Source organism: Ascidia mentula, chromosome 8 (genome assembly GCF_947561715.1).
Source record: "Ascidia mentula chromosome 8, kaAscMent1.1, whole genome shotgun sequence".
Taxonomy (NCBI): domain Eukaryota; kingdom Metazoa; phylum Chordata; class Ascidiacea; order Phlebobranchia; family Ascidiidae; genus Ascidia; species Ascidia mentula.
In genome coordinates, this window is record NC_138573.1 from 14613853 (window position 1) to 14631487 (window position 17635).

Consider the following 17635-nt stretch of genomic DNA (forward strand, 5'->3'; position numbering starts at 1 on the left):
TGTTTGGTTTTCAATTGAAGTCTTTTTTTAATGTAGGTTTCCAATTAAAGTCAAATCAACATGGCTAACAGTTATTAGTGTTAAGAATTTCGCCACAAATTCTAAAATATGGACCCATTACTTTTTAAATGCACAAAAAACAAATTTATTACATTCCAAATACTAACATAATAGCAATCATTTGTAGTGAACTTTTCTTCAGCGAAGGAAATTTTCCAATTAGAGCATTGCAAACATCATGATATATCCAGCTTACAGGGTACCTTTCAATAAAAAGCATACATTAGAAACTTTATGCACCTAAAATGTGCTGTGAAGGTACAACCCTACATGGTATATGTCACAATACAAAATGTCTATAACACGACGCCAAACTAACACGACGAGGGGAAATCAGTTTTGTTGAGGCATCGCCACTTAGAATTGTGTCCTTAATATCCACAGGAAAGGCTTAGCAAACACATTTTTGTCATACGTGGTAATACGTGGGTGGTAATACGTGGGAATGTACGAATATCTTAAATATTATTAATGGAAATATTGAAGCAGATATTCATTCATCTATCTGCTTTCAAACACTATCATACATTCTCATGGGTAGGACAGAAAACTAAATGCAGCGGCCCTTTACAAGGATTTCAGCAGTTCAGAATTGAAATGAAAAACAAGATTTTGTTACATCGCTTTAGCATTTTGTGATTACACCCCTTGGGTTATTGCGTAAAATTTTGCCATTCTATTTCAATCAAACATTGACGCAATAATTCGTGACGATCTTTTCGATTCGGGTTCGGAGTTTACGTTTTCAATAAACTAAAGAATGCGAACGTACCGTCAACACTAAATCGAAATTTTGTAATAGGTTTGAGAAGTTACGTCAGAGGAGAGCGTATAGAATGTTTGTGTTCGTCATGCCTGACAAAATTGTTGCGTGTACACGGCACTGCACAAACACAGACTGCATAGCGTTTAGCTACTTGCATATATGTACGAACTTGCTGTGTTTGTTTAATAAATCTTATTCAATGCAAAGTATGTACAGTAAACATAAAAGTTAAACGGACCACTATTAACGCTTCATCTTGTTCACGGTGGTATACACTTGGAGACGTTTTGTTGGAACAACTTACCACTTACTGTCGAAATACGCGTTCCACGAGACTTCAATTTTCTCACATAATAAACTCTTGCTCTGGCTTTGATAGAAATGTTTCATGGTTTTGTTTCTTTCAAAAATTATTTTAATACTGTGGATGTTGTCAAAGCAGAGGCATCACTTCCAAACCTGTAATAAAGTTTAGATTTGAGCGCAATTTCATTACGTTTAAAATAACAGTCCATCGAAAAGTCAACTTATTTACATACTGTGTTGTTGATATCGAAAGTGCGAACCAGAGTACTTTCGTAACGTGTAGGTCTTGATTGACACATTCTATAAATCACCAAAGAATGTTTTTTTGTTACTGATTCGAACAGCAATTTAAACACATTACTCAAAGGCACCAAAAACAAAATTTTAAGCTAACACAACTCGAGAAGTAACGTGAATGCCAAAAGAGACAGCGAGTGGCGCAACAGTATTATTGTTTTTGTTTCGTTTTTTCCCCTTCATGTGATTTCGCATGCAGTTTGTGCTTTTTTTTTTTTTTTTTTTTGCTTTTGGGTGTTGAACGTTTAATTTCTGTGTTAAACCCTGATTAAGTCGCGCTGTATGGCAGACGAAACATTGGGAAATAAACTGATTTATTGCAAGAAGACGAGTTCTACTGTGCATGCCTGGTAGCAAGAGCGGCTCATGAAAAATGATTTTTCAAGTACTCTAAAAACTTTGATGCAAACGATATTTCGATTTACCGAAATACTTATTGCAGTAATTCCAAACGAGGAGTTGGACTAGAGGTTCATTCGCTAAAGAAAAGGAAAATATTATTTATATTTCAACACCTGCAAAACTACTGTAAAAATCAATTCGCACTTATGCTTATATGTAATAGTTGTTTCAAATATTACTGTGACAACTTTGTGTCAACGCTTCTAGTCTCATAAAACATTTCGCTTTATTAAGTATCATCAGTTCTGTGCAAACAAAATAACACTGATCAGAGTGCCGTCCAGTATGTTAGCACCAGCGGTTTGTACTGTTCGGCCAGTTTTATCGTTTTAGCATTTTAGCATTTAACTATGTCCTTTCTGTTTATTTTGTACATACAGAACTGATGATACTTAATAAAGCGAAACATGATTTATGAAACTAGAAGCGTTTACACAAATTTATCATAGTAATATTTGAAATTGAAATTAAAGTTTTACTTGTGTCTTGAGAAAGAAGTGTTACGGATTAAATCAGTGTTTCTAAAACTTTTCTTCAGTACCGCCCCCCAAACACCTTAGTCATTTAACAACGCCCAAAAGAACAGACAAAAAACACAACGAATTGATTTGTTGTTTCGTAAGTCTCTTTATAAGCTAAGAAAATTACGGAAAGGTACACGCGTACCACCTGGAATGCAGTCGCATACCACTAGTGGTAAACGTACCACCGGTTGGGAAACACTGACTTACGCTATAAGATAAAATTTGCCATGTCACCAAGCGTCGCCCATTCAGTCTCCAGCGCCCCCAGTAGGATTGCAAACGCCCCTAGGGGGGCGCTGGCGCCCACTTTGGGAACCACTGGTTTAGATGGATTCCGTGAAATTAAAACAATTTCATTTTTATGTAACAATTGATATGATCATTGAGATTATTTGGACCTTTCACCGTTGAGTTTTTCGTGGCAATTGCCTTTGTGAGCTACAAGCATTTGAACACCAGGTCACCTTTAAACATCAGAGATTTTCATTTCAGGTTTGCAAAAGCAAGAGGAAACAGAAAACTGTGATAAATTGCCCACATATGGAAAGTCCACATGAAAAGGATTTGTTTCGCTGCAACGTCTGTGAAAAATGTTTTAAAACTGTCAGCATACTGAAGGAACACATTGGAATTCACATTGGGGAGAAACCTTACAGGTGCAACTATTGTGAGAAAGATTTCTGTAATAAAAGTAACCAACAAAGACACATTCGAATTCATACTGGAGAGAAACCTTACAGATGTGGAATTTGTGAAAAAGCGTTTCGTAACAAGACAGACTTGAAACAACACAGACGTGTCCATACCGGAGAGAAACCTTACAAGTGCACGTATTGCAAGAAATCTTTTCGACTAAAGAATCATCTACAAAATCACATCAAAACGCATACTGGAGAAAAGCCTTTCAGATTTAAATTTTGCGAAAAAACGTTTCGTACCAATTCAAACTTAATTCCACACATTCGAAAGCATATTGGATAGAACATAACCAGTGCAACTATCGAATAAAAGCTTTCACCTGCAAAAATAATTTACACAACAAGAACACATACTGAAGTTTACAGATGTGAAATTTGTGAAAAAATTTTTGCAGCCAATTCAAACTTGGTTCTCCACAGACTAGTCAATACCGGAAAGAAGCGATTCAAATATTGCGAAAGAGCATTTCTAACCAGTTCAATGTGGAACAGCAACCGACAATTACACACTTGGGAAAAAACGTTTAAATTCAATCTATGTGAAAAACTTTTCGGATTTGCGTTCAAACAAACGAAACCATTCTACATGGTCTGATCAGATCTCGCAACCCTGTATTACAAGAAATTTAAAGAGGATGGACTGAAAAACTGTTAAGCGTAATACATTTGTCTAATATTGGTCTATTTCTCTGCGTTGTGTCTGTTCTTTTCTAATAAATTTTTGTCTCACTTAATCGTGCGTGAAACCTTAATACTGGCCTACCAAGGAATTTCAGATTATTAGTCTCCGCTCCACCTAGGAAAGCTTATGCGCACTGTAATATATTCATATATAAGCATGCTGTGTTGATTTTATAACATCGAAATTCGGAGAGTATATTACGCTTTTTATAAAGTTGCGCAAATTTGTTACTTTATGACCTAAAAAGTCATAAAAACGTACTCTTTGAAGCCTCGAGTGAAAGGCCGACTGTTTTTTATGTGCGTCGTCACAACACTTTGTAGAGTGATTTAACGGCTCCGTGACGTTTGGGAATATACTTAATCGTTATTCTCTGTCTTTCTTTGTCATATGTAACAACCTTGAGTTACGCTGAAAAACGAAAACTAAGAAAAGCTAAGCACGCAAGTCCAAGCAAGCACGTTTCTTTAAAAATGGGGCATCTACCCAACGCAAACAAAATATTCCGTCCTTTTAATGTATAAGTTCGGGATATACAAAAATTATAACCGTTGGGTTGCGTTGTGCGGATAAAACCTTCATACCAGGATAAATGTGCGAATCGTTTGAAAGGTTTATCGTTTGAAAAATTTCTGCTGTACAAATAAAATCTCTCTCTTGTGTACTTTGTTTTCGGTTTTGAAATTCCATCCTATCAGTGAAACTTTGATATACCATGCAAATTCATTGGGGTATTTTGTTCACGTACAAAGAGGTAAATGAGCACTTCAATTATTATGGATAGTCAACAAATAAAATCAGTTCACTGCAATATTTGTGAAAAATCATTTGAAGCAGAAAGCACCCTAAAGAAACAATTTGGAATTCGCACTGGAGAGGAACCTTACAAGTGCAACTAAGTTTTAAGAACTAAAGGTGGTCTACGAATACACATTCGAACACACACTGGGGCGAAGCCTTTTATATGTAATATTGGTGAAAAAACTTTTGGAACCAGTTCAAATTTGAATGCACACAGAAGAACCCACACAGGAGAGAAAGTTTTCCGATGTGACATTTGTGAGAAATTTTTTGGAACCAATTCAAGTTTGATAACACACATCAGAAGACATACTGGAGAGAAACCTTTCAAATGCGAAACTTGTGAAAAAAGTTTTTCAACTAGTTCGAATTTGATAACACACGGAAGAACCCATACTGGAGAGAAGCCCTACAAGTGTACCATTTGTAATAAGGCATTTAGAAACGCATGCGCCCTAAAAACTCACTTTCGAACTCATACTGGAGAGAAGCCTTTTAAGTGCGAAATTTGCGAAAATTTTTTTAAATTCCATTCAAGTTTAATTACACTCAGGCAAATCCACACTGGAGAGAAATCTTTCAAGTGTACATATTGCACTAAAGATTTTTATAGAAAACATCTTCTGCATAAACACATAAAAACACATACTAAAAAAAGTCACCTACCCCAATCCAGAACACTAATGCACTTATCAGCGCGAAAAAAATGCCTTCCTGAATTTTTTTTAGCGGACGTCCATGCTAATAATACATCCCCCATGGAACGTGAGAATGAGATGAAGACGAGGTTGTGGCGATAAAGGGCGTGATGTACCAGAGATCTAATCGATTTGGGTCTTGTTACTTTTCATGTACTTTGCCTTTTTTCAACCTGGAACTATTGTCATAGCGCAAATGTCAATAATTATTTATTGTATTTATTTTCAGGAATTGTAAATAAATTTGGTGCTACCTATTGCGTCCATGTCAGTACAAAATAAGTTGTAAGTTAGAATAATATTGATAAACTTGAATTGTAAGTAGTTTTCTGCTATTCAATTTGAATTTGAGTATGGTGCTGTGAAGGCGAATAAATATATTCCGAAATGTATATTATTGGTATGCTTTTCTTAATTTCTTGGTGTACCCATGGCCCCTGCCCCGTTTGCGCGTGCTTCATTCATTGGTTAAACAACTCTTCGTTTATTGTTCTGTATGAATGGACTCCAATTTGTGCCAAAAAGGCTTTAAATTAAGAAGAGCAATTAAAACGTACATACAAAAACAAATGGGTGTAAATGCTAATTGTAATTACGTCGTAAAACAAGAAACGCTATAACAGCAACTCTGGTCAACATCAGACAAAATGTTTAACCGCAAATGACATGAATTATTGTAAAAGCCAGTTCAGTAGAAAACATAATGAGTAGCCAAAATAATGCAGAAAAATGTTAATCTTTGTAATGCAAATATCGTATTCTTTAACTGGACACTTTGTACAACATTAACTCTATTCCCTTCTGACAGATGCTTTCAGTTTTAAGTTCCCATCCTATTTCGGCGAGACGTTGACATACCATGCAGATTAACCGGGAACCTTTGCCTCTGTATGTGCTGCTCAATGAACATTTCAATTTACCGTTTGCTTGATCCACAATCCAATCGTACTTTTTGCTTGAAAACTCTTCTACGACACTTTTAAACGTCCTTATTGTTTCATCATCGAGAGTTGGAAATGCAAATGCATTTAATGACGGACTGTACGTAACTGATATGCGCAGGTAAACCATTTTAACACCTCAAATGTTAATCAACACACATGCCTTATAAAAGATTCGTGTTCCAACAGCTTTAAAACAAAATATGTCAGAATTTGTCACGCTTGAGAAAATATCGGGCCTTATGACAGTCGCAGCTGCAGAAAAAGATTGTTTAGCATTTCGGCCACACGTCGTCTTCACCAATGGTAATCGGATATTTTAACGTAATTTTGATTCCACAGCTGTTTTCTTGCGACATGATGTGTTGTCCTCAACTAAGCACAGTTTTTTTCCTGTTAAGATTTCTGAACTGGGCACAAGTGAACTACGAAAGTAAAGCCAACTCAATTTACTACAAAATCTGTCTTATAGTTATGCAGTGAACGTTTCAACGCGCTAGATAGAACAACAACTGGGGAGCACCAGCATTTAGCGCACTTGATTAATTGTTTCCGATGTAGACATTCCCCTTCTCTTTTCGTGCGCTTACATATGTCACGATTAATCCAGGGTATCCTCCACCTTTTGAGCACCGTATACTGCGGTATAATAGTTATGTTTGGTCAACATCTCCATGATTTCGCGGCCCAACTCATATGCGCACACGCAAATATAACCTTTCTATTTTGTATAAGCACTGCTTCTAGCAATACTCGCCATGTGGAGTGTCAAGGGCTATCGACCGCTGGATTATAACCAACGAGAAAGAGACAATGTAACATTCTATGTTTTACACAAAATCTGATGATAAGTTTAACTTCAGGAAAAGCTTTTTTGTTTGGGAAAGAAGAAAACTGATTGAGATTCTTGACCAGAATATTCAGGAATATAATCCTGGTGTGGTAAAAAAATTACATGTTTCGGCCAAATGATTTTCGCATTCTGCTCCGTAAGGATCAATATGCCGTTCTTTTTTCTTTTGTGTGCTGTTTATCTGCTAATTTTTTTGCGCAAAAAACAAACTATTTGACTTGACTTAATTCTCATTATCTAGAAAACGTCCGACCAGACCAGTACTCATACTCGTACCTCAAGCGCAACGTACTGAAAATCAACCTTCTTTATTCACCACACCGGGATTTAAACCCAGGGTATCAAGGCCAAGAATCCCGATCAAATCCCATTTTCTGTGGGTCGGGCGCTTGAACGATGCTGTCAATCGTCGGCCTAAAAGATAAGTAAAATTGGTGTGTTTTGCTCTACGTCGAAGTAGAACCCAAACTACTATCGACCCTTCACGCCATTTGTGTTTTAAACTGACATTGTAATACAGCGTCCGAGTTCTTTTCACTTGATTTGCATGTATATTTGAAAGTTATTTGTGCACATTTATGATCTTACTGTGCTGCCAGGCGCAATGCCATTTTCAATATATCTAACTTCAAGCAAATAATGTCGAGTTTATTTGTTTCGTCTGCCATGAAACGAGACTTCCCAGGTGTAACCAAGCAAATTAAGTAAACACCACACAACACCCAAAAGCACAAGAGAGGAAAATGACACGCTGAAACCAATTGTAACACCATGCTGTGTTGCGGCAGCAGCGTAATGCTACCATAGGCAGCCTGCCGCAGGAACACAAAAAAACTTTGAGGATTGTGGTAACTGACAAACGAAATAAAAGACAAATAAAATACTGTTACGAAATTAATAGAAAAAAAAAACACGTCACCTGCTGTTGATAACAAAAAACCTTAAAGTGATTTAACATAGCAATGCAATAAATGTCCTTTCTATAGTCAGGCGTTACCAAAAATAAAATAAAGTAAAAAGTAAAAAGAGGTCGTGTTTGTGCACCAACATTATATGCTTAAAAATAAAAAAACTTTTGAAATAGTAATACAAAACTGATAAAGCGAAACAAAATAACAAATGACGCCCGAAAAAGATAAAAGGGGACAAGGCAAGTTCACGACAGTTCAGCTATAATGACAATCATATTCCTACGACGACTACAGTTTGGGCACGAAATATCCGAGGCAGTACATTTTAAATCTGAATCAACAACGTTTATCGATATCGACCACACATTTGCGAAATTGAATTTTTTAAATATTTGAGATTGCAAAGATAGCACCGAAACAAAAAACACTCGATGTTCATCTATGTAACTATAGCAATGAAAATGTGTTGACTTCATGAAATCCATCTAACCAGCAATACTTCTTTCATGTGACACAAGTGAAACTTTCATTTCAAATATTACTATGACAACTTTGTGTCAACGCTTCTAGTTTTAGAAAACATGTTTTGCTTTATTAAGTATCATCAGTTCTGTATAAACAAAATAAACAGAAAGGGCATAGTTAAATGCTAAAATGCTAAAACGATAAAACTGGTCGAGATGTAGATGTAATGAGTGACCTAATTTTAAGTATATCACCACAGGCATCCATTGCTTATTCAGGTGAAACAACGATAAAAAAATTTGTCCATATAACTAGACTGACCATTTGCAACATAAATTGGAAATCGTATTTTATAAAAATGCCATAGTTCACAAACAGATATTTGCAAAAAGGCAGTTTTCCAATATAGATTATCTTCATACTTTATTCTTCTGTAACCAGATCATTAGGTACAGCTTATCTCTTGTATAACATTATTTCTACTCCCCGCATCTGACTGGTGCTCTCTGTTTTGAGTTCCCATCCAACATCGGTGAGACGTTGACAAACCATGCAAATTAACTGGGGTATTTTGCTTCCAAAAGAACTGCTCATTGAACATTTCAGTTTGCAGTTGGCTTGATCCACTTTCCAGTCAAACTTTTGGCTTGAAAAATCACTGACCGCCCTTTCCAGCGTTCTTGTTGTTTCGGCGTCAAGAGTGGGAATAGCAACTGCTGATAATGAGACGCTTCCGCCAATGGATATGCGCAGGTAAACCATGTTACAGTTAAACACTAAACAACAAAACTATTTGTACCCTAATGAAACCACACACCTTTACTTAAAAGCGTAGAATGTTGAGAGCTTAAGGGTAAAAACAAAATATATAAATGAAGCAGAACAAGATTTTTATGTCCGTCACGCTTGAGAAAACGCAGCCATCACTGAAAAATCTTCGATGTACACGGTTCATCATGTTTTAGAAAGCCCCGTAAAATGGACACGAGAACGAGGGTGACCATAACATGCTTGTTTCACAATTTGACGAGCAGTCATTGATAAAAGGACAGTTTTGTGTTGCGGCTGTAAATTTACTGTTTAGTTCGCCATACTTACAACTTTCTTTCTTACACAACCTCTACATATTCGGTATCTCTAGAACATAAATTGAACCAAAAAGCTTTCATTGTAACTAACTAGACCCGAGATTTACTAACTAATTGTCACGTTCTTACTTCAACAGAAGTAGAAGTTAATCACTTAGTCCCTAGCGCGCTTGGAACAACAAATCAGAGCGAACACATTAATATGCTGCACAGTGCACACACCGACGGACTGTTTTGAAACCTACTTCGCCTTTTTCCCTTCGTGCGTTCACGTGTGCGTGACTAATGCGAGTACCATTCAGTGCACGTGACTGAAAAATCTGTAAGTTTACCGCTACAGTTCCACGTTTCCATGTAAGAGTTAAGTTAAAACGGTATCAAGGTAAAAGTTTTGTTTGAAAACTACGAAGAGCCAAACAATTTTAATACCGGTAACGGTTTTTCTTATTGTTATATCTGATATGAAGCACATATACATATGCTGCATAATGTATTTTTATTCGTATATACAGCTTGGTAATCATTTGAAATTATGGCCAAGATAATTTTGAGTACAAACGAAATCTTAGTAGCTCGTGTGAGCCTATAGATCGCAGCCATGTACCACCAAATGTAATTCAAAAAAGGTTTCGATCTGCCAACGAAAGCAGCTGAGGGTGACGTCAGAGTATGAAAAAGGTAAATTTCGCCAAACTGCGCCTGCACACTTAGAGACGAAGAAAACTTCTCCTCAACTAGTTTCTTGTACAGCGTAACCCGCACAAGTCATCGGATTTATGATCTGCAAAAACTGTGCCGGAGTGATCTCTGACCATAAAACGTAAGTATGCAAAGTAAATTACAGCATGTAGGTACGTAAGTGTCTATGTGATGACTTTTTTGTATTATTTTGATAATTTAAACTCTTGGAATTCAAGTGAAAAACTTGGAGGATAACGTACGATGCGCAAAATGGTTCTTTAAAACGTGGATTGGTTTTATATAGAGCGAATGCTAATGTATATATTTTTGTTGAATGTTTTAAAACGAGTTTAAAGTGATGGTTTATGGTGTTGGATGTAAAATGATTCCAATATTAATAATTTGGATTTGACAGTGAATTTGTGTAAAATTTGTAGGTTAGTTAAAGTTAACAGTATGAGCTGATTTATCGACCAATGGTTGCTGACCTTAGTCCTAGTCTATAGGTTATGTTCTCCAATGCGCGAGGATAGGTTGCACGTGGTCCCATCACTATATCTAGCCACACAGGAGAAAGTTAATTGGTAAACCACATTGCAACGATGGAGAAATTCTTGCTTGTGTTTAAAGCTGAAAAGTTTATCAAGGGTGTATTTATTAATGGGACATGTGTAGCTTGATGGTCGTGATACTGCGCCAATTAAATGAAGTATAAAGATTTAATTACGCCTGATGTGATTGCTTACAGAGCCAAAGAAGGGTAGTCGAAACACATACATTGAACAAATCTTTCAAAACACACAAATTAAGTGTTTTTTTCTACGGTTTCTACAAACATCGACTATACTTTTGCAATAAACCATGAAAACTACTTTAATTATTGTGCAGCATAAAAACACTCCTTACAGCATAAAAACACTCCTCTTTACGCTTTCTGTTGTTTTCTTCGATCTTGTTTTGTTTCATATTTTGTAATCATGGAGTTTATCATTATTTTATACGCACACAGCGCACCACACTATTCCATAGATTTGTCGATTTTCTGCTCTCACGTTTATTAATTTTCGCTTTTTGTTTGGTTAATTGGCTTGTGACAAAAGACGACTAAAACGTGAAGAGAATTACCGGTAGTGTTGTTGTGGCTGTCTTGCTGTATTGCGATTTTTGGTGTGTTGGATGCAAGGCGGACCGGAGTAAAGACTACCGTACATTTCAGTTTTTTTTTGTATTTTAGCGTTTTCAATACAGTAGCTATTTAATGACACCAGACTCAGGTATTTTGGTTTTAGTGTATGGTAAGCCGCTATTGCGGGGTTGCAGGAAGCAAAACTAATCGACTGAAACTTTTGTGTTGCAGCATTTTGTCAGCTATAACCCAATATTTCAAAGTCAGTTTTGTAAAAGTTTCTTAAGCGTCCCTGGGTTGCCATATCAACCGCGTCTAGTTGTTTCAATGCTCTGTTTTTGTCAATCATAGCCTTTTTTTGCTGCATACGAATCTGACTTTTCGCTGGTTCGTTTCTCTGCAAATATTCCAGAACTCGATTCGATTCATCAAGTAAGTTGTTAAATTGGATGACGTAGTCGTAGTTAACGGCACAAGGATTGCAGAGCGACACTTGGGGGCGCCAGTGCACGTCAAATTTTCCGGGGAGTTTGCTGTTACTTGTGAGGAACCTGTTAATAAGAATAAAAATTAACGATACTGATATCAAAGATTAATGATGTCACCACCTTAATTAAGCGAACCTTACTATTTGTGACGTCAGTCAGGTCAGCTACACCGTTTTATTGAACTGATTATGAAATGAGTTGTTGCTGAAACGTCTCAAATACATCAAACATGTCTATGTTTTCTCTGCAATATGAGCCAGTCTTTTTGTTCTCAGAGTAGGAGAGATATGTTTTTTTGCAATTTAGTCTACACCTCGAAACGAACCTCGAAAATTGATGAAAGGAAATATTTCCGTTCTTCGTAGTTTCGATGTAATTCAAAACTTCTTCTTTCATATCTGTTGACAGATTTTGAAACCGCCAGTTGTTTTGGAGATCATGGATGTCCACTGATCTGCAGGTTGGTAAGTTTTATCGTAAAACTTCACTAAAATTTTGATTTTGTAGCAAAACAGAGTTTGATATTTGAACGTTAATATTTACTTTATGTTGTATTACGTAATTGTTGCATTGCGTATTATTTATTTTTTTATTTATTTTAAGTCAAGTATTTACTTTACAACCAGTGTTATAGTTAACAAACTCAAATCGAATAAATTTCTATGATTGGCCCGCTAGTTGCTGCACTGACAGTCACCTGCTGCACTGATGGGACCTTTATAGGTCTAAACAAGATGTGCACTCGTTTACACCACTCATGTTCTATGCTTCATTCAACAACTTCATATTATCAATTAAGCATCATAACCGCACCTATAGAAATTTGCATGTCTACGTATTGTAATTTAGCTTGTATACTCACTGTTTTTGGTCAGAGATCACTCCGTGCGTGTAATATCTCGCTTGCTCCCGAGCAACATGGATGCCAATCCTTTGCTTGTACTTGCGATCAACATTTCGGCCAGAGAACTTGTTGCTGTGGGCGGATACCAGACGTTCTATGGGATGACGGGTCACCATGAACGTGACGTACGTTTCCAAACGCTTCATCGCTTCAGACCAAGTTATGCTGCGTTTCATATGCAAAACTTTGTGTTTTAAAAAAAATTTAAAGAAACGTTAGAGAAGAATGTATATACATACAACAGTTCATGCAATTATCGTTTTTAATTCAAACATAACAGGTTCTGAACTCACACACAAAACCTGGGCTCCGCACAGCATATTGGACTGCTGTCTCGTTACACATCTCCAGCCTAATATTGCTATTTGCTAATATTTTAACCCTACTTGTCAGTTGTTGTTTTTAAACCACCCCCAGAATTCGCACCCTGGTGATCTACGGTATAAAGCACAACCAGATTTCTACTTGATATTTAAGCGATGTTGCCAAATATAATTTTTATTTCTTGTTTGTTTACTGCACCGGGATTCGAACCCAGGTTTTTCTGGCATTCTTTGTTCTGTATATTAGCTGACCCTCTTAACCCCGACCTTACTTCGCTAGCGTCATCATTCGGCCTCTGTGAAGTATTAATTCCTCCATGTTTACATCGGCAAGCTCCTCTTTCGTTTCCACATTACCGAGCAAGAACCAAATGAGTCGTTTCCAAGTCGTCGACGCGGCCTGAAGGCAACTTTGAAAGTAAATATTTCATATAATACCAAAATCACGGAAACATTTGTTTGCAGGTAAAACTCAGTTGGTTTGCAATTAAGGACAAATATATTTAGCAATAAAAAGCGTCGTGGGTGTCTATATAATTATGCATACGATGGAAATCATCAAGGCTATAGCTGCAATATATGGCAACAGAATGAGAAAAGATTTCCGTAATCGATTTATAATGTATTTGTGATATATAAACAGCTACAGACAGCAGTACACATTGTTTCGACCTATAGGGTCTCATCAGTGCAGCTAGCGATTGTCGCACTGGATTATGGCACTTTTGCATGCATATGACTTGGGTGATACCTGAACTGATAGCACTATCGTATACCAAGCAGTCGTTTGGACATACTGCGCTCCACGGTGGTTTGTCTCTGTTATTTGGTACCCAGTTAGGTAAACGGATCGAAGTTAACCGAAAGGTACCACAAAGTGGAAATGTCTATGCCTGCCAGTTTAAAAGCTAATCCAGTGCCACCAGCTGCTGTGATGAGACCTTCTGTATAAGTCGAAACGGTGTGAACCATGCACTGTCTGCGGATTTCACGGCTCCTTTGCATATATAAAATATATATATAAAACTCAGGCCGGGAGGAAATCAATATGCTCTATAAACCAGATTTTTACAAGCATGTGAATTTTCAAAGTTTAATATATAGTAAACCTTCGGGACGATGCACATCACAAATTTGTGTCGATCATCGAATACCATTCTCGACAGATCAATCTCGTCACTGTTTAACGGATGTTTCCGGCATCGTTGGACCATCTCGCGTTTCCGGCTCAGGTAAGGTTCGGTTGCAGAGAGTTCATGCAAAGGTTTCGATTCTAAAAACATTTTGTAAATGCAGAATGTCGCACTTGTAAATGCAGAATGTACCAAAATTTTAAAAAAATACTTTTAACATCAAAGATATTAAGTGTTGACGTTAATATTTCGAACAAGTTTCCTGCAAAGAACTAACGCAATAGACTCCTGTCAAACAATCCAAAAACGGAATGCAAGCCATTGATATTAGCCAGACTATAAATGTCATAGTCTCTTACTTAGCCTGTGGCGTTCTATGTAACTCAAGTGTTTTTTCGGCAAGCAACGGGGGCATCTTTTCAAACCAGGTTTCAAATTTCGTTCCTCAGCAAAGGGACGATGATGATGCCAGTTAAATAAGTATGTCAATAAGCCACAAAAGCCAATGAGCATTGCTAGACGTTTTGTCCGACTTACCATCGGAATGTTTATTGCAAAACAACTGGGTAAGACTTTAATTCAGCAATGATGTCATCTAGTTGCCATAACTTTTCTAAGAGACCTTTGGGTCTACTAGTGTATTATATATAAAAAAAATTACGTTTACCTGCAATTAACATTTTATTTGCAATTATATACTCGAAATGTGGTATTATCGTTTTGCGTGACATGAAAAAGCGAAAAAAAACATCTGCCCGCTTTGACTATCTATTTTATCACACTTGAAAAATACAACACGTTTTATTACCACCCTGCCATTCATCATCGATAACGTTACTCCTTGCGGACACAGCGTAAGCCGCAGGCAACACGCTAGGTTAACGCAATTCAAAGATTAAACATGTCAAATTACAGCTGACCATATCAGCATACATAAGGCTTGCTGAGAATTACTGCATTACTTCAAGCTTGATACTCAATAGTCAGCACTTTTAGTGCGCACTGAAGCAAACGCTTCCTTGAATGTTCATGTAAAGCGTAACATTATTACCTGCAACCTTCTGAAATCACAAAACATTGGCTGATCTTCCAGCTGTACAGATAGAATATTTACTGTTACCACGTATTGTCTCGTGTAAGTGGCCCGAGGCAAAACATTTTAGCCTCCTCGTAAGTTAATAAAACGGCGCCTACATTTATTTGTGGCGTAAATAATTCTGACAGTTCTATGTTAAAAATATAAAACACTAGGACATGTTTGTGTGGAACAAGTCTTGGCTGCTGAAGGCTTCTTGCTGCAAATAATGCTGATGGACTTAATATTCAAGTTTATAATAGCTTTACCGTTTATTTGTTCTTAAATCCAATGCTCGTATAACACATACTGCGACTAAATTACATCTACAGGAGCAAATTAACTACAAAATATTTTCACACACTGTTCGCATTCGGGCCAGGCGCAAGGCCAACAAAACGTTCACAAAATTATCGAGTAAATAATGCCCCAGGCACATTGCGTTATGACAGGGATCTCTCAACGTCTACTGACAATCAGAAAATAATCGCTGACTAAATGTGTTATCGCTGCAACAGCCGAAGGTTTTCATTGCAGATTTATCCATCTGCATACAGATTGGGACCTGTATGGCCCGATAACGTTTGTTCCGGTAAAAATATTTACAACATAAACCACAGAGCGTTCACAAAATCAATGAGTTAAGAACACTACCACCAAACAAATGTTTGGTTAGTCGAGAAAATACTAACGTCCTTATAAAAAGCATAAAAAGCTGTGAAAAGCATTTCGACAAAAACACATAAGTCCAAATTCAAACCAATCTTTTCCGAATTCACAGCCCTATATGCGGATTGACATCTCTTACAATCCAAGGCAGTGTTTCCCAACCAGTGGTACGCGACAGCATTCCGGGTGGTACGCGAGCACCTTTCCGTAATTTGCGGATATAGTACAAATTTACAAAATCGTAGGTGATCTCAAAATGTTTGTTACTTCATCCCCTAGGTCACTTTGTAACACTCAACTAGGTGGTACGCATCGAATAACGTTTGTTTTTCACAGTCCTTATATATTTCTATATAGACATAACTTTTCCTTGACCAGTTGCAAATTTGAAGCGTGTTGCAAAAAGAGCATATGGGATATTACGAAACGGATTAATAGACTTGTATGTTTTGATCGAGTCCGTGTTAAGGTTAAAATGTTGCAGAAATCATATTCATGTGTCACATAGGCTCTGGCTGCAAAAATTGTTTAATGAGCACCAAAGGTGCCTTGAGTTACTGTAGTTTTTGTATAATATGCCTTTGCTTTCTTCCAAGAACCGGCATTTGTCACTGTTGCCGGATCAATACGGTTAAATTGGCACAAACCCTAGCTGTCACTTGTCAAAGACTGGTATAACGGTAAGAAAATCTTTGTCTAAAAAAGGTCAAAAACTACTGTTCACAATATCACATACGAATATGTTATACTGGCATTATCACCATAGCTTGTCACGAGTTTTTACTTCGGTTTCATCGCATGTTGGGTTAGGGTCAGAACGGATTCCATTATTTCCTTTTCTCACACACCTTTCGCCAGGTTCCGTTTGTGGAGGTTTAGATCGACTTTGTGCAGCGTGCTCTGTAGCACCAGACCTTTATTCTAAGGGCGGGATTTCAATGGCGTTTTTCAACGGGTCTTGGGATACATATAAATCGGCTGGCGAAGGTCAAAGGGTTTCACTGGGAAATGATCCCAAAGGTTTGTGACGGATATGTATGGAACAGGAGAGCATGTTAAGACAGTATCTTAGACAGTATTGTTATATTTCCAGCCACCTACTAACATTAAAAAGACCTATATGCCATCTCATCTAATTTATACCACGACAATTCCACGCTAAGATACATAATGTTGATAAACGAGGAATACCACACTATCGTAAGATTATGCTAAACGGCAACCGACGCACCTGTTCGTGATCGGGTTCCTTTTATGTTGAAAGCCTTGATATAAGTAGAGATTATACCATGGTCACGATAGTTATCGAGAACCTGACGCACAAGAACAAACTGAAATAGTAACGACAAGTATGTGGTTGTAACAGCGAACTTGGGTCTTGTAGCAACACGCATGTTTCCCTACTTAATTCTTTACACATTTGGAACACATACGGACCGAAGACTGCAGACGGTGTTAAGCTTTCCTGCCGGAGCACCCACAGGCTTTCTGGCATCCTGCTGGACAACACATTTTTTCTGACACTTTGTTACAAAACGCCCATTTCGTATCCTTCAACAACCTGGTCTAGTCTTGTCTACTGTCTTAGTCGCTTGACCTCTCTCGGCCCTGTTGTTATTCTTGCCATCGCGCTGTAAACGTTCGCACGTTCTTTTAATAGTTAAATTCGCTGCAATTCAGTCACGTGTTTAACGCTTGAAACAAATTAAACTTAAGCCACTTGGTAATTGCAATCGTGTCTTTC

General features: G+C 37.3%; 1 protein-coding gene across 1 annotated transcript; it reads right to left on the reverse strand.

Moving 5' to 3' along the window:
- Positions 1 to 11460: 11460 nt before the first annotated feature.
- LOC145911840 (carbohydrate sulfotransferase 11-like) lies at positions 11461 to 14767 on the reverse strand. Its single transcript, XM_082999278.1, has 6 exons — positions 14507 to 14767; positions 14124 to 14287; positions 13287 to 13414; positions 12650 to 12856; positions 12113 to 12241; positions 11461 to 11850 (listed from the first exon to the last, which is right to left on the reverse strand). The coding sequence occupies exons 1-6, from the start codon at positions 14685 to 14687 to the stop codon at positions 11538 to 11540; spliced, it is 1122 nt and encodes a 373-aa protein (XP_082855404.1). The 5' UTR covers positions 14688 to 14767; the 3' UTR covers positions 11461 to 11537.
- Between the last annotated feature and the right edge of the window lie 2868 nt (positions 14768 to 17635).

What these genes read in the sequence shown, in the direction of transcription:
- LOC145911840 (XM_082999278.1), bottom strand. Translation starts at nt 14,687, where the DNA reads ATGGTAAGTCGGACAAAACGTCTAGCAATGCTCATTGGCTTTTGTGGC. An exon ending in TGATGTGCATCGTCCCGAAG is followed by an intron (nt 13,415 to 14,123) that starts GTTTACTATATA and finishes AGTTGCCTTCAG; the next exon opens with GCCGCGTCGACGACTTGGAA. An exon ending in CGAATGATGACGCTAGCGAA is followed by an intron (nt 12,857 to 13,286) that starts GTAAGGTCGGGG and finishes TATGAAACGCAG; the next exon opens with CATAACTTGGTCTGAAGCGA.